Source organism: Gracilinanus agilis, chromosome 2, assembly GCF_016433145.1.
Source record: "Gracilinanus agilis isolate LMUSP501 chromosome 2, AgileGrace, whole genome shotgun sequence".
NCBI lineage: Eukaryota > Metazoa > Chordata > Mammalia > Didelphimorphia > Didelphidae > Gracilinanus > Gracilinanus agilis.
This window is the reverse complement of record NC_058131.1, coordinates 339,207,292-339,230,882: the sequence shown is the minus strand read 5'-3', so window position 1 is coordinate 339,230,882 and position 23,591 is coordinate 339,207,292. Positions and strand designations below refer to the sequence as shown.

Sequence of the window (23,591 nt, the reverse complement as noted above, 5' to 3'; positions counted from 1 at the left end):
ATTATTATGCCCATTTTAGAAATTAGAAAACTGAAGCTCAGGGTAAGGTGAGATGACTTGCCCATGATCCCCCAGTGGCAGAGGTCGAGCCCATCTGATATTCCAAAGAGTTTGGAAAGATCAATGTAAAGCAAAAGGGGTTGGGTTTTTTTTTTAACCTAAAACCAGTGTTTGACCAATAACTAGTTTGTTCACTCATCTGTGTCTTTTTCAACTCCCACTGGTTAATGGGTCTTACCTTTGTTTGATATTCACATCTTTCTCTCTATCCTTAACTATCACCCATGAAGTGAATCAGGGTGCTTTCTATTTTCCAAAAGAAGAAATGGGATACTCAGAGCAATTAACAGATTTGCATAAGGTCACAAAGCAACTAAATGGGAGTTCATAATCCTTGGTAGAGCCTACTGGGCCTCCCTGCTATTCTCTATTACACCTAATCATTTCCTTTTTTATCTTTTTAAACCCTTACTTTCCATCCTAGTATCAATACTATGTATTGATTTCAAGGTAGACAAGCTGTAAGGGTTAGGTGATTGGGGTTAAATGAATTACCCAGGGTCACACAGCTAGGAAGTGTCTGAGGCCAGTAATTGTTTCCTTTTACATAAAATAGCCAGCCTGTATCTTTCTCTGTCATATCAATTCCTATTTCTATAACATTTTGTGGATTACTGAGCATTTTGCTCACAACAAAATTTAGTGATGCCCCTCCCCTAAAAAACTGTTCAAGTTAATTCTCACATATTTGTTAAGGAAGCCTAAAGGAGGAATGGATTCTGAATGTAGGGAGTAAAACTGGTTATAGGGATGTCATCTCAGTTCCAGAGAGAAATAATATCTCAGGCATGGCATAGTGGACAGAATCTTATCTAGATCTAGAATCAGAAGGTCATGGTTCAAATCATAATCCTCTAACTTTTATCAGCAGTATGACCAGTGACAAATTATCTCATCTCTCTAGGCCTTGTTTTTCCTCATCTTGAAAATGGGAGCAATGTACTGATTAGAGAATTGCTAACAAATTATGATATGTGAATACAATAGAATATTACCACGCCTTAAGAAACAGTGAAAGCAAAAAGAATTCAGAGAAGCATAGAAAGACATGAACGTGTGATGCAGACTAAAGTAAGGACAGGAAATACAATGGGCTCCATGTTAGACAAACTGGCCATGCTCATAAGCAAAACTAGAAAAAAAGTATACACCATGTAATACAACACAACAAAAAACTTAAATCAAATGCTGAGTAAGTACAATGCCCAAGCTTGGTTCCAAAGAAGAGATGAGAAAATGCATCTCTCTCTCATCTTTGTAGGTTGGAGAAGCAACAGATATGGAATATTGCCCATACGAGTAGATTCCATTAATATATGTATTAATTTTACACCACTGGTTTTTCTTTTCCTCTTTCTTTTTCGGATAAAGTGCCTCAGCTGCTGGGAGAGGTTTCTTTATGTTCCTGAGGAAAGGGATGAGAGAGAAGGTTCCAAGCGCCCCTCCATCTTTTAGCTCATTCGACTCTGCTGCTCCTGAGTGCCAAGTCCCTAACATTCTAGTTCTCAGAGATTCTCTAATCCAAGCTTGCCAGGCCTTCCCTGGCTAAAGGTCATTGCCCATGAGATTACCCAGTCCCCTGAGCACAAATGCCCAGGCATCCCTGAGCCTGAATCTATTGCCAGATCTAAGGAAATAATTTTCTTTCTCCCCCAAGACTTGGTTCAGATACTCAGCTCCTACCCTAGAGATTAGAGGTTATTTACAAATGTTCTTAATTAAGCAATTGAAGGCTCTTTGGGATGTGTCAAGACCCTAAAACAAATTCACCTCCCCATCCCCCTCTGCCTTTTGGGCTGCAGAGACCCATGCTGCCGTGGTCCTGGTAGTTTCTGGGGCATTCAGACACCTTGTCCTGCTCCTAGACCAGAGAGGGCACATCTTGTTCCAATCCTAGATTCTAGCACTATTATATAAAAGGACAGGCACATATGCGAGCACACACACATACAGTCTTACATTCATTAACAGAGTGAACTTAACAGTTGATGAGACTGCATGATAGATGGGGTAGAGCATCTGATCTAAAATCAGAAGGCTTGGGTTCAAATCCTAAGTCTGCTCTTTACTACTTGAGAGACCTTAGGCAAACTGCTTAATCTCTTGGGTCTTATTTTTCTCCTCTGAAAATAGAAGAAAGTTAAACTGGAGGACTTCTAAGGTCCATGATATCTCTAAATCCTAGATTCCTATATATCCTTTAAGTCATGAAGCCCTCTAACAGTTGGGTAAAGCCAATCTCAGGCGGATGTTTTTAAATACATAAATCAAATACACAGGATTACCCAGAAAACTCTGCTTTAGGGGAAGCACTTTGGATTATAAAAGGTTCCTGATACTTTTCCATCTGACCACAGGTTGTCCCTTAGAGAGAATGTAAGCTCCATTGTGTGACATCTATTTCATTTTTGCCTTCAAATTCCCAGGATCTAGCATAAGGTCTGACGTACAATAGGCAATTGATAAATGGTCATTGTTGGTAGATTTATTCTCAAGCTTTTTTGTTCATGGAGCTCTTCAGGGGGAAAGATCCTGCAGCCCACCCACTTGTCCATTCCAAGTCCAATTCCCCTACTGGCCAGGCCTGTTAAGATGATTCACTGAGACAACGCAGAGACATCTGAACCATATCGAAAGGAGCTCAAGTCAACATTTTTCTTACTAGAACATGGAAGGAATCCTGATGCTAAAGAGACACCAGGGAGAGACATTACATTCCTTTGTCAAAAAGCATTTATTAAGCATGTACTACATGACAGGCACTGTTCTAAGTAAAAATTATTTCATTTGATCCACACAACAATCCTGTGGGGTAATTGCTATTGTCCTCATTTTGCAGTTGAAGAGACAAAGGTTAAATGACTTGCGCAGTGTCATAGAGCGAATAAGTGTCTGAGACAAGACCTGAACTCATGTCTTCCTGACTCCAAGCCCAGTGCTCTATCCACGGTGCCACCAAAGACAAGAGAATCGTGGAAGGAATAGAGTTAAATTTTTTTAATAGGTTTAATCTGGGAGAAAAGGTAGGGATAAAAAGACAGGAAGTCTCAGTGAGCACAAAAAGAATTTAAAAGAATTAAGGCAAAAGGAAGAGATGGGAGAACAGGAAATTATTATAAGAGATTTTCATCATCATGTTAAAAAACATAAAGAGGGAACAGTTACAATGATGGTGAGGTCTAAGGTAGAATCATCCAACAGTGAAGCAATTCCTGTCCTTAAGAAACTTCACTAGTTGGGACCTGAGAATGATTCAAACATCACATTACAAATGTTAGAGTCCTGGGACAAGTCCAGAGACTGAAGAGGATACCCAAAGACCCAGGATCCTTTCCCCTTCTCTTCTCTGGAGGGGCCAGACCCAGCCCTGCTGCCAACAAAACCCACAGCAGCTATTTGCGTTGGATCCCTGAAAAGAATGGTTTCCCTCATTCCTGGCTGGTGGAAAGCCCCAGGAGGGCTCTCACACCAGAAAGTTGCCTTCTTTGCTTCCTTCTGGGCTTTCTAAGGCTTCTCACCACACACTCAGGCAACTTGGGGAGGCTGGCAGGGCAGGCAGCTGTCTCTCTCCCCCTGCCTCCTAGCACCAGTACAGCTCACACTCGTACCCCACAAGCTTTCAGGAAAGAGGCAGGTGGAGGGCTTAGTGGAAAAATAAATCACCTTCTCTCAGCAGATACATGGGGGATGGGAGGAGTGTTTAACTCAAGCACCTTGAGCATAGGGGTGTAGCTATTTCCCTAATCTCTTGAACAACGAGGCTTGAGCAAGGGAACACACTGACCCATGGATCTGCTGATTTGATCCTGCCTGGGACCAAAGCAGAGCCCAAAGAGGAAGAGCTATTCAAAAACCACCCACATGGCCCAAATTGGCATCCCTCTCACCCTGCCCCCCCAACCAGGCCTCATAGGCTGCCGCCTCCAGGCTACAACCTAAATATATCAGCCAGTCAGTGAGCACAGAGCCCCATGCACCCCAAATGGGAAGCCAAGGGCTTGGAGCAGAAGAATATAGCTCATGAGTCTTCCTCATCACTTCTTGGTTCCTCTAATGTCATATCTACATCTCAGTTCTCCTAATATTATATCTGCACCCCTGGATCCTAGGGGCTGTGACTAGGATTTTGTTCATATATGCAGTTTTTTCTGTTTTTTTTCCCCCTAGGTCTTAAAGGGCTCGTTTAATTACTCTACCATACATTTGGACAATGCCATGAAAATGACTTTTCAAAGGACTTTCACAGCTATAATCTCAACGGATTTAAGTATTGCATCACCCCTTGTGAGGGCTGCAGGGGAGTCATGCTGTAAGGCCATGAGACAGAAGAATGTCGCCAAGGAACCTTAGCAGTTCTCCAACTGATCAGTGGCTAGTGAATGGAGAGAGCACTGGGTTAGAGTCAGGAGAGATCTTGGCTCAGCTCCAAGTTCTAAAACTTACTAGCTCTGGAAGCCTAGACGAGTCAATGAACTATTCTGAGCCAGCCTCAGCTGCCTCATCTGTAAAATGTGGATGATGACCACATTACCTACTTCATAGGGTTGTCATGAGGAAAAAATTTTGTGAACATTAAAGAATAATGCAAATCCCAGTTGTTGTGACTATTATTCCTCTTCAAAAGTTAGAGAGGGGATGAGATGTTTGCTGGGAAGCATCTCAGTCAGAAGTCCATAATGCAGAAAACTGAAATGGGATATTGAAAGGGATGTGAGAAAAAAAAACAGAGAAGAAAAAGCTAAAAACTCCCAACAACAACAAAAATTTTAAAAAGCAGAACCTTGTGGGTCCTAAAGATGGTTTGCAAATAGAGAAAGAGTTATGGCTTCTCAGCAGGAACTGTGGCTGTGCAAATCCCCAAAAGAAGGGCCAGGATGTGCCTAAATGATGCTCCATCCTGAAACACAAGTAAGCCTCCTGGTGCTCCCTCCAACGGAGGAGACTCTAGCATGTGTTCATTTCATTAGATCTCTACAAACAGTGACCAAGCTATACGTGAAATGAATTGGAAAGTTGGCTATCCCTAATCAAATATGCACTTCTAATAATAATATATTTAAAAACCAGTTCTTTCTTTCTTTCTTTCTTTCTTTCTTTCTTTCTTTCTTTCTTTCTTTCTTTCTTTCTATAAGCCTTTAGTAAGAACCTGCCTGTGCCAGACCTGGGATTATGAAGACACAAAAGAAACAGTACCTGGCTTCAAGGAGTTTACATCCTAATGAAGGAGGAAACATGAACAAAGATAAGCAAATATAAAGTAAAAAGGGGGAGTAGGGGCCACCATTCTATAAACGTGAGTTTCCATTCATAAGTGGACTTATTGCTTTTAATAGTAATCATAGAACAAAATAAAAATAGCATAAAAACACATTTTCAGTGCTTTACGACTTATGAATTATTTCTTCGCAATAATTAAGTTAACAATCTGGGGGGTAGGTAGAATAAGTATTATTATCTCCTTTTTTACAGATGAGGAACCTGAGGCTCAAAGGGAGCATGTGACATAAAAGGTAGCACAGCTAGGATAAGAGCCAACAGCTTTTATTATATGTTTTTACATGTCTGCACCAGAAATACCTGAGGTTGATTTTGAAAAACTTAAGAACTCCAATTAGTGCAACACTCAGCCATAATTTCCAGTGGACCAATGTTGGAGTATGCTACCTACCTCCCGATAGAGAGGAGATGGTCTCAAGATACCAAAGGAGACGTACATTTTGGGACATGGCCAATGCATGTATTTTGTTTAGCTGGATTATATATATATTTCCTACAGGGATTTTGTTTCTCTTTTTCTCATTTGGAGAGGGGAGACAGGAGGGAGAGAAAATAAATGTTTAATTGAAAAAATAAAAAAAATAAAATAAATTACATACCTACATTGCATACATATATATACACTATATACATACACACACATACGTATATATGTATACACATGCTTGCACACACACATTGGGGAAACCATCTCCCAAAACATGGATGGAGCTCAGAATGTTTCAGAAGAGCAGTCATAAACCACCATGGAAAGAGAACAGACGGCAAAGATAATCAAACAGTAATTTCTACTCATATTCTATATTGCTGTAAGGCTGACAAAAATGCTTCTGCCTCTATACCCTCAAGGCAAGGATTGAATGGATTATTGTTTCTTAATTTCCCAGATGAGGAAATTGATACTTAAAGAGTTAAAATGACTTGTCTGGGATCCCACAATTATTAAATGCCAAACTCTATGACCACCATTTTTACCACTCTGCCACGCTGCCTCTTCTATTAGGATCTGTGAAAATGACTGCAGAGCTTCTGTCTTAGCCCAAAGCCCAGCTTGATGATGTCTCCTACCCAAGATGGCTCCCTAGACTGGAGGGGCTGACTTAAGGAAATGGGGGCACACCTGAGAGCCTTCTCTCCTCATTCATTCCCTTTGGATCACGGAGACAAACAGAAAGACCCAAGCTCTCTCACTTTCCTCCCCAAAGGAAGGCCTGGCAGCAGCCATACCCTTACCTTCCTCAGCATCATTCCTTAAAGAAGCTTCAAGCAGTGCCACACTGGCCTCGAAGGACACCTTCTTACGACTGGTAGCGCTCCTCTTCTTCTCGTGTTTCCGTTTGCGATGCTGCAGCTCTTTCTCATACTGGGCCCATTTCTTCAGCTGCTGGGCTCGGCGTTTCTGGGCTGCCCTCAACCTCTCCAAGGTGGGCACCTTCTCCAGCAGTTGAAGCTCAGTCAAGAGGTCTACGTGATTAGCCATCATGTCACCCCCTACAGAACAGAGTTCTGTGGCCCCTGGGCTCTGCAGGGCTAACATGGTGGTATCCCACGAGCCAGGGGAGAAAGGATCCTCCAGCTGGTCCTCTGTAACATGGTGGGAGCCTGCAGAGGTGAAAAGGGAGAAATGAACGTGGATTATCAGAGCAAAGACATCCAATAATCCTCCAATCCCAATCCCTCCTAATGGTAACAATCTTTCCCCTTGGAACACACATAGAACTGTTTTTTTTTCCTTAACCTCTGTAATGGTAAAAACAATTCACATTTCAATAACATTTCAAGGCTAATAAAGCTCTTTTCTTATGGAAACCCTGCAAGGTAGATAGTACAATATTCTTATCACATTTTACAGATGATAATCTGAAACTAATAATCAGAGAGGTCTAAGATCACCCAACAAGCATGTAGTAGATCTCTTCTCACATTCCAGCCTCATGAAAACTCCAGCATTCTTGATTTCTAGTCAAAGTGCTCCTTCCATTTTGCACTAGTCCTTCTCCAAAGCATAAGCTCTATATCCAAATCATTTGTGAATATAACTTATTTCTCCACCCTATGAGGGCAGAGACTTCATTTTAGCTAAACCCTGTATCTTTCCCTAGTCAATGCTGTGGCAACTGTTGAACTGAATGATGTCTTAGGAAAAAGCCAACCACATAGTGTGACTTCTAAAAAAAAGTTAACTCCATCTCAGGCTGCACTGAGATAGACAGTGTCCAGATTATTGGAAGTCACAGTTTTCTATGGATGATGCCATAAACAGACCACTAATGAACTACTGCATCTGACTCTGGACATTTTACTTCAAAAGAAACAAAAACAAACTAAGGTCAATACAGAGAAAAATAACAAGGAACAGAGAAGTCTAGGAACTAGAAGGAACTGGGAATATTTACCTTGGAGAAGAGAAGAGTAAGGGTGGGCATGATCACAGACTACAATATGAGAAGGATCTGTATGAAGGAGTAATTATATTTAATCTCTTACTAGCTGGGATGGGGGCCAGCTAAGTGGTTCTGTGGATTAAAAGCCAGGCCTAAAGAGGCAAGGTCCTGGTTCAAACCTGGCCTCGAATACTTCCTAGTTGTGTGACCCTGGACAAGTCAATGCCTATCCCTTACCACTCTTCTGCCTTGCAAGCAATACATAGTATTGATTCAAAGACAGAAGGTAAGATTTTAAAAAATAAAGAAAGGAAGAAAAACGTGGACAAGATAAAGGTCACCTTGCTATAATGAAGAACTTTCTTACAACTGGAGCTGTCCAACAATGGAATAATTATAGGATTATAAACTTAGAGCAAAAAGGGACCTTCCAGAACATCAAGTCATACTCCCTCATATTAAAGACAAGGAAACTTGAGGCCCACACAAGTAAAGTGACTTTCTGAGGTCATCAATTAGTAAGTATCTGAGGTGGAATTGGTATCCAAGTCTTCCTGACTCCAAGCCCAGGGCTCTATCCATTATTACAGCATGCTGCCTTTCTTTCTTTTTTCTTTTCTTTTTTTTTTTTAAACCCTTAACTTCTGTGTATTGACTTATAGGTGGAAGAGTGGTAAGGGTAGGCAATGGGGGTCAAGCGACTTGCCCAGGGTCACACAGCTGGGAAGTGTCTGAGGCCGGATTTGAACCTAGGACCTCTTGTCTCTAGGCCTGGCTCTCAATCCACTGAGCTACCCAGCTGCCCCCTACAGCATGCTGCCTTTCATTGAGAATGAGTGGGCTCTCTTAAAATTTGGAAGAACTCAAGAAGATGCTATCAAAGATGCTGTAGAATGGAAATGAAGGGAAGTTGTATTATATGAATTTTATTGTTCTGGTATTCTATGCATGTATGTGTGTGGTATAACTTTCTGGACTATGACCTTCAGGACACCAGGCAAGTCGCTCGACCCCTCTGGGCCTCATATTTCTCATTCATCAAATGGGGATCATGATGGGTGTCATTATAGTTTATTAAACATCATAGGTTTGTTGTGAAGTTCAAATAAGGTAATATCTACAGTGACGCCAAGCTCAAACAGAAATGGTGCCACTAAATGATATATAAGGAGATTTGTAGATGCATATAATACAATATATAAAATCATATATTAACATTATCTGTGTTTTATTGTAATTTTAGTTATTTTGTTAAATATATCCCAATTACATTTTAATCTGGTTCAGGCTTCACTTGGGAATATTACAGGCCACAAACATATCCCTCATATGTATAAAGGTACTTTGCAAACCTTAAATGTAATTGTAAATACAAATATAACTTTAAACCTTAAATATAAATTTCAACCATACATATTATTATCATTGTTAGGTGCAGGTAGAAAAGTATATATGAAACAAAGGAGAAAATGATTATCTTTTGTGCCTTGTAGGACCTCATATTTTCCAAAATGTCCCAAGAGTCACAAAACAGATGTGTGAGGAATGCAATGTAGGTATTATTATGCTCATGTGACATGAGGAAATTATAACAAAATCTCCCTAAATTCCCCTCCCTGCTAAACTTGAAATTCGAAAACTGACTTCAATTCTGGATCTACTACTAGTTCAGTTAGTGAATTCACCTCTCTGGGCCTCACTTTCCTCATCTAGAAAACATGGAGGTTGGATCTGGTGTCCTCTAAAGTATCTTCCAGTTCTCACTTCCCATGATCTTTGATCCCAGTGACTTGCCTGAGGTCATAAAGAGGTAGAGCGAGAAGTAGATTCTGGGCCTTTGAGTGTCCACCCAGGCCCACAAGCTTCAGAGTGTCCAGCCACAAAGAAAGATGGAAGCAAAGAAAAAACTCCCAGGGAATTTTATTGTATAAACCTGGCTTCCTGCCCTGGGCTAGAAAGTGTCTCTCTTTTGGCCTGTGAAATCAGATTCCTAAAGGGACTTAAGAAAGGTTAAGACATACTCCCAAAGATGGTGGAAGACACAACTTCTTATGAGAAAGCAAAAGGGAATGTTGATTTGTCTTTTCTCTGACTTTGCTGAGCCTCATTAGTGTGTCTTGAGCTCCCAGGCTTGGGTGGTAAGCTCTGTCCCTTGTCAGGTGGCCTACTTTCCTCCAAATACCCAAAAAGGAAAAAAAAATGCAGACACATTTTTCCGCCCCCGTGTGAAAACCCCATTGGTCTAATTAAGGAGCAGTCAGAGTAAAGCTCAAGATGTTATTTCCCCCAGTGATAAGGCACCAAAGTCAGATCTGGAAATCTGTGGTTTAGAAGCCCTGATTTTCATCTCTCTCTATCTTGTTCTTCTCTATTGTCATGAAGCCAGTACTTCCCCTCCTTGGTGACAGGCCCAATATCTGCAGAAGTAACATAGTATGTGGAGACAAGGACATGTGAAAGCATGTTTTAGCAGCAGCTCCAGTCTTTTCTGTAGCCTCATTCCTTGGGTCCTCCCAGAAACACTCACAGGTCTGAGAAGCTCTGGTTGGACAGAGATGATTTCTTGGAAATTCATTCATTCATTCATTCAACAACTATTTATTAGAGACACAAGGATGGAAACAAAACAGTACCTGCCCTCAAGAAGCTTACATTCTATTAGGGGAAAATAACACAAAAATCTCAGTTAATCACAAAATATACTGAGGGTAATTTCAGAGTGGGAGGATGAGCATGGGCAACTGGGAGGCAGGGATAAGGATCAGGGTCCTCCAGGAGGAGGCACTTGAGCTGAGCCTTGAAGGAAGAGACCCTATACCATGGAGGTGAGGAGGGAGTGGCCTGGGCAAAGACACACAGGTGGGAGATAGCGTGCCACATATGAGGAAGAAGGAGACCAATAAGCATGCACAAGTTTGGACAAGAAGACTGAATGGAGCCAGATGATGAACATTTTCAAATGCCAAAAAAGAGGAATCTGATTCTAGAGGCAATAGGGAAGAACCAAGCCTTCTTGAACAGGCAGAAGAAAACAGGAAAAGTCTTTTGTTTAGGGCCTTTCAAGATTTTTTCTCTGTGTAAATCAGTAAAACGTAGTGTGAGATAGTATATAGAATGTAGGACTTTGGACATCAAGACCTTCATTCTAATCCATATTCAAATATTTTATATCCATGTGACTTCTGGTAAATCACCTAAACTCTGACTCTCAATTTCCTCAACAAAAAATAGTAATAAAAATAATAATAAATAACAACAATAACTAGTATTTCAAGGGCAATTTAAAGTTTGCAAAGTGCTATACATATATTATCACTTGATAAGAAAATCTCCCTCATCAGGACTACTGTGAAGGGTGAATCAGATAATAGTAATTAATATTTATATAGCACTTTAGAGTTTGCAAAGCATTTTACAAATATTATCTCATTTGATCCTCAACACAATTTTAGGAAATAGATGTTATAATTATCCCAAAATGAGGAAATTGAGGCAGAGGAGATAGGATAAGTGATTTGTCATGAAGCCAGTAAGTGTCTAAGGACAGATTTGAACTCAGGTCATGCAGATTCCCAAGCTCTAATCACTGTGCCACCTAGCTATCTCTTCTTAAAATTTATGTTAAGTTCTACACAAGTCTTAAAATGATCAGCTAGTCTGATTTTTTGTATGGGGAGAAAGTTTCTTATTTTTGATGTAAAGAATTTTTTCTTTTTTTCAAAAGACGTACAAAGGGGAAGTTTGGGGGAATACAGACGGCCACATTACAGCTCATATTCGGTGACTACTTCCTAGAAATGCCCCTCAGTAGTTTCAGAAAACTGACTGGGGAAAAAAGTCAGATTATACAGAAAAAAAGTGAAAGATAACCAAACACCTTTAATGAGAGTAGGGATGATAGAGTTCCTTCTCCCAGTAATCAGTTGACTATCAGCCAATAATCAGGTTTAAATCAGTACCCAGGTCTGACCCTCCCTTCTCTCCTCTAAAGAATGAAGGGAGTTAGTTAGGTGATTGCTTAAGTCACTTCCTGCTCTAAATCCTTTGAACACTGAAAGGGGCGGATGGGTTAAGAGCATTACACAAGGTATAATTCAAGATAGGGATAGGACTGTTGTTTCCATAGAAAGGAAGGTCTTAAAGCCAAGGACCCCAAGGACCCCAAAAGCTGAGAGTTGGGAGCAAAAAGAGCAAAACAAAACCAACCCTGTGGGGAGCCCAAGAATCTGATCTGTAACAAAGAACAAGGTTCCCAACTTTCCTCTTCATGTTGATCAAAAAGTTCCAGTGAAATCCTGAGGGCATTAATTATTCCTCAAAGCTGACCCAGACCATCAAAAACTCCCTGGAAGGGCCCTATGGGCCTGTGGGGGTACATATGAGGCACACATGAGGTCAGTGGAGGTGACACTATATTCCATTCTTCTAGCCGTTGTGAGATACCGCTTGGTAAGTAGGCATCCTTTCCACATCTCCCTCAGTTTCACAGTCTAAACCTTTTCCCTCCTCAGTCCCTGGGTCTCAGAAATAATATGGTTTTTTGTTTTCTTCTCTACCATTCCAGTGATACTCATTCTCTTTGTCTCTGTCTTTCCCCCAAATTCTAATATCCTTCATGGCCTCCTTTGGAATTGTGTCCTCCATCATATTCTTACTATGGCAGTCTGATTAGATTCCCGGTCTCTCCCACTATCCCCCTGTATTCCTGTGTGAATTGGTTCACAGAAACGAAATGTTGGATCTTAGAATTGGCAAAGATCTCAAAGCCCATCGAGTGTTACCCATTCCTGATCACGAGTCCCCTCTACAATATGAACAAGTAAGTATCACCCAGTCTCTGCTTGAAGCCCTTGAATGAAGGGAGCTCACTCTCTCCCAAGGCAGCTCACTCTTTTTCCTTAATTTGTTGTTGTTGTTCAGTCATTTCAGTCATGCCTAACTCTTTGGGATTTTCTTTATTTACAAAAATTTTTGTTAATTTTATTAAGAAATTTCCTCTTGAGTTTTCCAAAGTTATATAATCCAAATTGTCTCCCTCCTTTCTTCCTTCCCCCCCCTCCCAGAGCTGCCAAGCAATTCAATCTGGGTTATACCTGTATTATCATGCAAAACATGTCCCCATATTATCCATTTTTTGTAAGTGAATAATCTTATCAAACCCATACCCTAAAACATATACCGTGTAGGGTTTTCTTGACAGAAATACTGGAGTGGTTTGCTATTTCCTTCTCCAGTTTATTTTATAGATGAAGAAAATGAGACACACAGGACTAAGTAACTTACCCAGGATCACACGGCTAGTAAGCGTAAGTATCAGAGACCAGATTTGAACTCAAGGCTTACTGACTCCTATCCACTACACCATCTCACCGCCCCACTTTCCTAATTATTAGGAAGCTTTTCCTGCCATCAAGCCTAATATCTCTTTGGAGCTTCTGCTCTTTGTTTTAAATTCTGCCATCTGGGGTCAAGCAGAAGAAACCTAATTCTTCTTCCAAATGACAGCCTCTCCTACCTTGAATTCAGTTATCACATCCAACCACCCATACTCCCTCAAGTCTTTTCTTCAGCTTGAACAATTCTCTGTCTTTAGAGGTAGGGCGCACTGTCTCTGTGGTTAGATAACTTGGGCTCAAAATGGCACTAATGCTTACTTTATGCATTATGACCTTGGGCAGGTCATTTAACTTCCTTGGGTCTCAGTACCCTCATTTGTAAAATGAGGGACTGAACCAGAAGGTCTCTGAGATCCCTTTCATTTCCAGAACTGTGATCTTCTGGATGAATGAAAAATGCCAGTCTTTGGGTTCCACAGCCACCTTAAGTGACTAAAGGGGGATTGATTATAGAACATAGTTCTAGAGCTGGAAGAAGCCTTAGAGGTAGTCTAGTCCAACCCTTTCACTTTACAAATGGGAAAACTGACACCCAGAGAGGTTAAGCCTTGCCCAGAGTCACATAGGTATTTAGTAGCAGAAGCAAAATTTGAACCCAGATCTTCTGAGTCCAAATTCCACATTCTTTCCACTGTACCACACTGCCTTTTCAAGGGGACTAGCTCAGGGCTATAAGAGGTTCATAGAGGAATAGGTCGGCAAAATCTGCTGTAAAAACTTGTCCCCTTGTCATACTCTGCCCTGGAATGATATGTCTTACCACCTGAGCCCCAGGCTCTTGTGTTCATTGGGACAGACATGGATTGAGGTGTCTAGAGATTGGGGCACCTGCTCAAGAAAGGAGATGAGACCTAAAGGAAGGGGATGAACCCAGTAGATTCCACTTCTGTAACTACAGATAATGGAAGAGAAGGTGAGACTCTGAGCTGTAGTAGGGGGATGTGGGCTGAGGTCAAAGGCTGCTCCTAGGAAAGATGATACGGTCATAGTTCTAAAGCTAGAAGAGCCCTCAGAGGGCATCCAGTCCAACTCCATCCCTTTTACACGAGGACACTGAGAAGCAGGCAAGTTGGGTGACTTGCTTAAGGTGACATCAGAGGTGGGACTTGAACTCAGTTCCTCTAATTACAGAGGTGGTATTCTTCCCCCTGTCCCATGAATGGAGTTATAGAGGAAATTAAAAAGTCAGAGGGGGATTTGTTAGGAAGGATAAGAAATCAAAATCCAGAATCTGGTCCCTTCCCTTGAGAAAGTTCCAGGGCTTAATGTAGAAATCATACACATATATGCTTTTAATGATCATACAGGTATAAACCAGATCAAGTTTTTTGCCATCGAAGGAAGGAAGGAAGAAAGGAAGGAAGGAAGGAAGGAAGGAAGGAAGGAAGGAAGGAAGGAAGGAAGGAAGGAAGGAAGGAGAGAACTTGGAGCTCAAAATTTTAGAAAACAAATGTGAAAAATTGTTATTATGTGTAATTGGGGGAGAGAAAGAATGTGATATTAAATTAAAAAAAAAAAGAAAGTGCCAGGCCTTGAAATATAAGGCTATCGACTATTAACATTGCCCTTTATAGATACTCTCTGCCCAGAATGGGTCAGTTCCATGAAAGGAGTGAACCACATATGTAGAAACATGGGATAGGAGGATCCTGGCTTCAAGTCCCAGCGCCAACACTTATTAACTCTATGATAGTGGGCAAATCACCCAAGTTCCCTAAAACTCCAATTTCTTTATTTGTAAAAAGAGGGAGAGAGAGTGGGATTGAACTAGGTACTCTCCAGATTTTCTTCCAACCCTGAGTTTATGACCTCCTGGGACTCCCAGGCCTCTCATCTTCAGGTCACTCCACATCCCAGGCCTCAGCATCCTGAGGTTCTGGTTCAGGTGGCTACTCAGTCTGAGTACAGTTTAAGGATGCAAGGGTGTTGTTAGGCCAAAGGTCAGGCAAAAGGAAAAAACCTGGCCTCTTTCAGAGGCACTGCAGTGAGATTCTGGGGGTGGGTAGGAATCTTCTTTTAGCTCATTTATCCTCTGGGATCTGAATTCTGCAGTTCTGACTTTTTCCTAATGCCTTGAGAAAAACAGCAAGTTAAGATTTACTCAGACCTGGGATGATTTTTAAAAAGTGAGTCAGAAAGTCTTTCAGAGTTGATGCTGTCAAAAGAAAATGTTAAGAATTTCATTTTTTTTCTCCCTACAATAAATACTCCTTCTGACTCCCAACAATATTGGCAGCAGTATGGAGGAAGTGCCTAAGCATTTCCACCTCATGCTTCCTGCACCATTTAGCACAACAGAAAATCTAAAAAACAAACACAAGGACCCCTCCCTCTTCCTTCTTCCTTAGCCTTCACCTAAGACTCACTTTCCCTCTTAAATAGGTTAGAAGATTCTACCTCATTCCCCTCCACACACATACATGCGCAGATTTCCCCACCCCAAACACATATACTTCTTAGCAAGACAGCGTAGCTACTGAGCAAGAAGTTGGCATTTTAGTGGCGAGTGTGACAAGTTCTGTGTTAGTTTGCTGTTTGGCAAGCCTGAGTTAGGAATTAACTAACTTGGAAGGGAGAGAAGATTCCTCTGCCTTCAACCACTACAACACTTATACCACAATCATGTGTCATGAGCTGACAGAAGTGAGACAAGCTGTGACTCTCTTCCATCTAAATTCTCTGGAGAATTAAAGTGTTTGATCTATATTCAATCCAGCTACTGCAGTCTATTACGATTGCTTGAAATGGATGGCTTTGTCTCAACGAGCAGAATCATGACCCCAAAAGATAGGATATCTCACAACAGCCTGTGAGCCCTCTTGAGCATTAAGCAGGGTGTAAGCCAAACCCTTGTTGCCAGGACCCTTCATTCTTTATTCAGTCATTTCAAAAGAAAAGTCAGGGGTTTGGGAAGCCTGAGGAATTTTTACCTGCAAAATGGAATTTTGGAATTTTGGAAAAATGGAAAATTGCAAAGATGGAAGGCATTGGTAACATTTGTCAACATTGGTTCATATTTCCATCTCAGAAACTGGACCAATAGTTCCTGCATCACCCTGTCTTGGAAAAAGTAGAAGTGCTCACTTCTAGAACTTCCTTATATTCAGTTCTGGATACCCCAGTTTAAGATGGGCATTGACCAACTAGTGAGTGTCCAAGGATGGTCACCATGATGGTAAGGGGATCGGAGAACAAGCCATTCACAAATCATTTGAAGGAAATGAAGATGATCTCCTTGGCTTCTTAAGTTCCAACTAAAATCCCATCTTCTACTGGAAGCATTCCCCAAACCCTTTCAAGTCTTAGTGCCTTTCTTCTGTTAATTATTTCCTATTTATCCTGTAGAGAGCTAGCTTTGGATATATTTGTTTGAATGTTATCTCCCTCATTAGATTGTGAGCTCCTCGAGGACAGGCGCTGTCTTTTGCCTCTTTTCAGAAGCCAAGTGGCTTGGCACAATGCCTGGCAATTAATGGGTGCTAATTTAATAAATGATTGATTGAAAAGAGAAGATATGATTGCTGTCTTCAAATATTTAAAGAGTTCTTTAATGGCAAAGATGAATTCAATTTGTTCTGCTTGGCCTTAGAGAATAAAACTAGGAACAATGGGTGGAATGTATGAGAAAACAGAATCAGGCTCCATGTTAGGAAAATCTTCCTAACAATTAGAGCAGTCCAAAAGTAGAATGGACTAATGCTGGAGGTAGTCAATGCCTTAAACAATGTCTATTAAAACCACTGGTGCTTTTCAAAACAAATCCGAATTTGTTAGGAATATTGTGACTAGGATTTCTGTTTCATTTCCATGCTGGTAGTTCATTCTATGGGGAAGGGAAAGAGAAGGAAATAAGCTTTTATTAAGTGCCTACTATGTACCAGGTACTATGCCAGGTGCTTTTTAACAAGTATTATCTCATTTGGTCCTCACAACAATCCTTAAAGGTAAGTGTTATTATTATCCCTATTTTACATGTGAGGAAACTGAGACAAGTAGAGGTTAAATGACTTGTCCGGAGTTACACAGTTACCCCTCTATGAGCAGATTTGAACTTGGGTCTTCCTGACTCCAAGCCCAGTATTATATCCACTACACCACCAACTCTTCTGGCTAAGATTCTATGACTCTGTAAGAAGAATGGTCTTAGAGTCTTAGAGTACCTGTGGCCACTATCAGGACCCTCTCACTACAACTGTGAGCTGTGTGCTCCCAACACACTCTGTGTTCTCCTGTCTGTTTATTTTCCTCTGCCCTACCTCTTGCTTGTCTCCCCTTTTCCTCCTCTCTTGGCTCTCCTTTAAATTTGGCCCCTTCACAGCCCCCTACAAATACTTGCCAACTACAATCCCATAGGGACCTTAGGCTAAAGAAATATCTGATGCTAAAAAAATCAAAGGAAGCTCATTCAGGCCTAAATAGATCAAAGAATCATTGGTTTTGGAGCTAGAAGGGACTTTAGGGATCAGCATTTTCCAGGGGAAAGTGAACAAGATTTTGAATCAGAAGATCTCATGTCAAAACCTGATTCTTCCATGTATAGCCTATATGAAGGGGAGAACTACTTCACTGATTCAACCATAATAAGAGAATTGGAGCAGATGACCTCTCAAGGTTCCTTCTGCTCTCAGTCTATGATATAGAGCACTGATTCCCAAAGTGGGTGCCACCGCCCCCTGGTGGGAGCTGCAGCAATCCAGGGGAGCGGTGATGGCCACATATGCATTTATCTTTCCTATTAATTGCTATTAAAATTAAAAAAAATTCATTTCCAGGGGGCTAAGTAATATTTTTTTCTGGAAAGGAGGCAGTAGGCCAAAAAAGTTTGGGAACCACTGATTTATAGAGACTAACTTCCTTATTTTATAAATGAGCAAACTGAGGTCTGGAGAGCTTATGGAATGTGCTCCAAGTCATATAGGTAGTAAGTAACACAGAGAGATTTAAATCCAAGCTTTCTGACTCAAACACAAACCTTAATAATGCTCCCATTTAATTAAAACCTTTCCTGTTAAGGTGATTCAACCTTCATAGAATCATACATGGGATCTCTCTATCTCATGTCCATCCCTATATATTTCTGTAAAAGCCCAAGGGAAATTTTGATGAAGAGGCAAAGGAGGAATGAAAAGTTCCTCAGAGAGGATGTTACTCTTAGCCTCTTCCTGGGCCGCCCTCTGATATTAGACATGGTCCCAGACCCAAGTACAGTAATTAGTGAAAACTTCAATTACAGGAAAGGAAATATAAACATGGTTGAGAAGTCTTTGCAAAGCCCAAGCAATAGCAAGGACACACTCTCAGAATTAAAGGTAGATAGAACTTCAGAGACAGAAAATACTGGAACAAAGATGGAAATAAATGTGTAACATGTAAATCTTGCATTTGAGGTTCAAAAAATCAATGGTACAAGTACAAATGGGGAGATCTGTGAGTGGGGAATGGGATATAATGAGCTTTTTGAAGGTAAAAGACCAAGTATTTTCTTGCAAACCAGAATAGGTAGAGAGAGCTTGGCTGGCCACTTTGGAACAGTAATCCCTATGAAATGAACGTCAGCCCCTGAAGTAGCATTACTTATTAAACCTAGCAGCTTCATTATCTTTGGAAGAGACTGTGCTCGCCCAGAAGAGTTCATGTTGGCCTCTGAGCCCTCTGTAGTTACACCTAAGACTCTGCGGACTTGTTGGTCACATCTTTAGTACACAGTGGCCTCCCAACCCTTGGCATTAACCCCAAACCTGTTGCCACCAGTCCTACATTGAGATTCAAAAACATCAATACAGTGGATGGAAAACCATTTTGGATCTAGCTTCAGAGACTTCCTAGTTCTATGACCTGGGCAAGTCACTTAACCCCCATGTCCTTGCCTTTATTGCTCTTCTGCTTTGAAGTCAATACACAGTATTGATTCTTAGGTGGAAATTAAAAAAAAAAAAGGAAAGAAAACCATTTTGGTAAAAGTTCTTATGAAGATAACCTAGGGATTTAAGTCAATCAAAAACCTCATATAGGCAAGCTAGGCCTTGGCACTAATTTGCTGTGTGACTTGAACAATTCATTTCCCTCTTATCTGAAAAATGAAGGAATTAGAGGGGATACTCACTAAAATTCCTTCTAGTTCTGATATTCTACAAATCCATGAATGGGCTCCTGTGAAGGTTGTAGAGGGGACCCCAATATCGGGTTGGAGGTTGAACTAGATGATTTCTAGGATCCCTTTCAAATTCAAGCTTCTATATTACCTTAAAATGGGGGCAGAGAGCTCTGTGAAGATCAGGCAAGAACTCAGAAAAAAATGGAAAAGTATCATAGATTTAGAGCTGGAGGGGTCCTTAGTCTTCCATTCCAATTCTTTTGTTTTACACATGAGAAAACTGATGACCAGAGAAGCCAAAGTCACAGAGGGAGTTTGGCAGAGCCAGGGTTTAAACTTAGAACTGAATGTTCCACTGTATCACTCCACCAATCACAGATGCTACAGTCTCTCAAGATGGTAACTCTCCCGATTCATTTATTTACTTTAAACCATTAGTTTCTTTCTTAGTAACAATTCTAAGGCAGAGGGGCAAGGACTAAGCAACTGGGGTTAAGTGACAGAGCTAAGAAGTGTCTGAGGCCAGATTTGCACCTAGGATCTCCCAACTCCAAGCCTGACACTATCTAACCACTTTGCTACTCAGCAACCCCTTCTCCCTATTTATTTTTGCTGCATGTCAACATATATGTGGAAGCAGTATAGTCTAATGGGAAGAGCAATAGATGTGGAGTCAAAGGACCTGACTTTGAGTACTAGTTCTGTCACTTACTATCTGTATATCTTGGGTTTAGCCTTTCCAAGCCTCAGTTCCCCCCTGAGGTTGGACTAGATATAAAACAAAGGATTTGGACTGGGTGATCTCTAAGGGCCCTTCTAGCCCCCTCCAGAGGAGTCTGTGAACAATGGTAGAAAAAAAAAAAAACAATTGAGAATCGTGGCCAAGAGACCAGGGTTGAAAGGATTATATTGTGGTTTTCCCTGCATGCCAAGGTGGACACAATAACAAGAGTGGGGTATCTACGTCTACCCAACCACAGAAAGGGTGTGCAGGGTACACAAAGACGGCTGTGATTTTTGCTGATGATTTTTCCCTCTCTCTTTCTCTGCAAAGACTAATTATGGAGCTAACCAGCCAATCCTCCCTTCCAAATCAAGCTTATGTAATAACTAAGCACAGGGAAATGAGAATCAGATTACCCAGTTTCTTCAGTGGCAGGAATGGTCCCACCCCCTCCCTTGAGGCAGCAAAGAGAGAAAACAGCCAGAGTCCTTTAAATCCCAGGAACCAGTTTCCAAAGAAAGCCTCATCTGTGGCCATTTAAATCCCCAAGGGAAGAAGCGTTTATTAAACCAGAGAAGACATGGATGTTCAATGACTGGGAATGGGGATATTTATGGAGATGGGTACGGTGTGGTGGCCATGGGCCTCTGGGTCTCCTGGCTTAAACTCTAGTCGAGCAAATTCATTCATTCCTATACCACATTATCAACCTTCCTTTTGGTTGTGCTCTGAAGTATTTTGGTCTCCAGCATTGGTGCAAGAGGGAATTTTACACAATTTTCATTCAGATGACTTAGGGGGTCAGGTCAGTCTGAATGAGAGGAAGAGTCCCCCAACACCAATCACCTAAAACTCCAGAGCAGATTGACCCAAAATCATTGACACCAGCTTCGTGAGTTTAGACTGGTTTCGTGATTGTGGGTGACGTGATCAAAAACTAGCCAAATTAGTCAATACTTTTATAGGAAACTATTTTATTAAGCTTAAATCAGTCCACAAGCAGTTATTATATATATATATATATATATATATATAGGTCCTGGAGATACAGAGAAAGGGCCCAACCTAACCAGAGATTACAAGTTAGGTAAATAGTCTAATCAGCAAGCATTTGTTGTCTTCTATGTGCCAGGTATAGTGCTAAATGACATGGATACCAAGAAAGGCAAAAGATAGTCCCTGATCTCAAGGAACTCAATTGGCATAGAGTTATCAAAATATTTTAAAAATTCATAGACCTCAAGGGGTAGCTCAGTGGAAAAGAGCTAGGCTCAGAGACAGGAGGTCCTGGGTTCAAATGTGACCTCAGATTCTTCCTAGCTAGTGACCCTGGGCAAGTCAACCCCAATTGCCTAACCCTTATGACTGGGAACAGATACTCTAGGCCAGAAAGTAAAGGTTTTATTAATTTATTTTTAAGTTCATAGACCCTTGAACTCTATATACAACCCTTACATTAAGAACTCCTGCTGATCCAACTGGCTCATTTTCTAGATGAGGCCTAGAGATTCATTAACTTGCCCAAGTCACAGAGGGGTTTAAAAGAAGCTAGCTTGGACCCCAAGAAGTCTAACTATGGTAAATAGATAAGAATGGTTTGCAATTAGCACACCAAGTGCTAACATGCAAATAGATGCTTGAGAATAGTGTGTTTACTTAAGAATTTTAAACATTCTCTCTAGGATATTGTTTAAGATATTTATATCTTTTATCATTATATCTATGAAGAAATAATTTGCTAAGTAAAGGTAAACTTAAAGCAAGGTCCTAGCTAAATTATATATTTCTTTGGCTTCCTACCTAAATCATAACAAATTCCAAATTAATGGACTACACGTTATCTCCCCCATTAGACTCTGAGCTCCTTTGAAATCCAAGGCTGCCTTTTGCCTTTCTGAGTACCTCCATCCAGCATTTAGCATAATCTCTGGCACACATACAGAAGGATCACCTTATCCATAGAAGGATAGATTTTTTGAAAGTCACAAAAACTCATTTAAACCCTTACCAACATCCAAAAAGGGTGATTTCTGATTAGGAAAAGACTATATGGCTTTTGAAGAATTGGAGGATGAAAGGATATTATCTAGCAGAATTTGAGTATAGTTCTACTTTGGGTAAAAGTTACACGGAATCTTCAAGAAACTAAGTATTTCATATTTTGCCTTTTAATGAGAATGCTACCCATCCTGCAGTTTTGCCTGCTGGTTTCCTGATTCCTTTAAATCTGGACTCAAATACCACATCCTACAAGAGATCTTTCTCCAACCTTGCCTCATTCTACCCCCAGGGCCTTCCAACTAAGAACTAAGATAACCTTCAGTATATATATATGTGTGTGTGTGTGTGTGTGTGTGTGTGTGTGTGTGTGTGTGTGTGTGGATAGTTGTGTGTGTGTCATCTCTCTCCCCATTAGAATGTGAGGTCCTTGAGAGCTAGGCATTGCCCACCGGCCTTGGCCTCTCTTTGTATCCCCAGGGCTGAGCCCAGAACATAAAAAGCTCTTTAAAAAATTCAATGACTTAATAGGTTCAGTGATTGACTAATGCCCCCTTTAGTTACTTGAGAAAAGTCATTAACCAAAAAAAAAAAAAGGGAGAGAAATGGGCAGTTAGGCCAGAGGGAGCACCCTGTGCCTCCCACTATACTGGGTACTACACTATACTTGACAAAGGAAAATCTTCTAGACACAAGGCAAGAGAGAAGGTTCACACGATCATGGCTGGCTGGCACTACCCATCTAGGTTGTGAGTCTAGTTAGCATTCCAGATGTGAAAAGAGAGGATTCCTGGATATAGGGAACAGAATTGTTATAAAAAGAGCTCGTGTCCATGTCTACAATAAGACTAAAGAGTTAAACATCAAGGGATACCAATACTTTGTGGAAAACCCATCAAGGGAGACTATAAGAGGTTGGGACCCACTGGTCAACAACAGGAAAGAGTGAGACAGGAGAGGAACAAATAGGAACTCCCCAAATGTGAGAAAGATGGATTTCCAAGACCAGAGAAAGCCATAAAGAAGTACCAAGAGTCTTGGCTGAGACAATGCATGTAAACCACTTTACAAATCTTCAGAGGAAATAAACATTTATTAGGTGGCTACTATATGCCAGGCTCTGTGCTAAGCACTAGAAATAAAGAACTAAATTTAGCTACTATGTTACTATGATATGTAACTAATAGTAAATCAGTTACTATCATCAGAGAAGAAAAAATATTTGGAAGCTAATGACTCCAAGAAACATCAAGAAACGATAAAATAAAGTCAAAAGAGTGAAAAAATAGAAGAAAATGTGAAATGTCTCATTGTCAATTTCATTTCAAAATATGAGGAACCAGAACTCCGGGGCTCACACTGGGGACATTACTGTGATCCATTTTTCTTCTTTGTCCCTAGTATTCACCTTCTGTTCTCTTGTTCCACTACTGCCAGAGTAGAATAAGACTTCATTATCACCCACCAAGATTGTTTCAATAGTCTCCTAACAAGCCTTCCCACTTCCACTTTCTCCCCATCTAATCTCTTCCATATTATTGCCAGAATAATCTTTCTTACACATTAAACTGGCTATATCACACCTCTGCAAGTCACTTTCCCCTAATTGCCTAGCCCTTACCACTCTTCTACCTTGGAACCCATGCTAAGACAGAAGG

The 23,591-nt window shown here is 40.9% G+C and overlaps 1 protein-coding gene across 1 annotated transcript in view; it reads right to left on the bottom strand.

The window, feature by feature from the left end:
- PPP1R16B (protein phosphatase 1 regulatory subunit 16B) overlaps positions 1-23,591 on the bottom strand; it is a 154,110-nt gene that overhangs the window by 113,678 nt on the left and 16,841 nt on the right. Inside the window, exon 2 of the mRNA XM_044664319.1 lies at positions 6,571-6,939. Coding sequence (XP_044520254.1) covers positions 6,571-6,874 — 304 coding nt within the window. The 5' untranslated portion in view covers positions 6,875-6,939. The remainder of the gene's footprint in view (positions 1-6,570; positions 6,940-23,591) is intronic.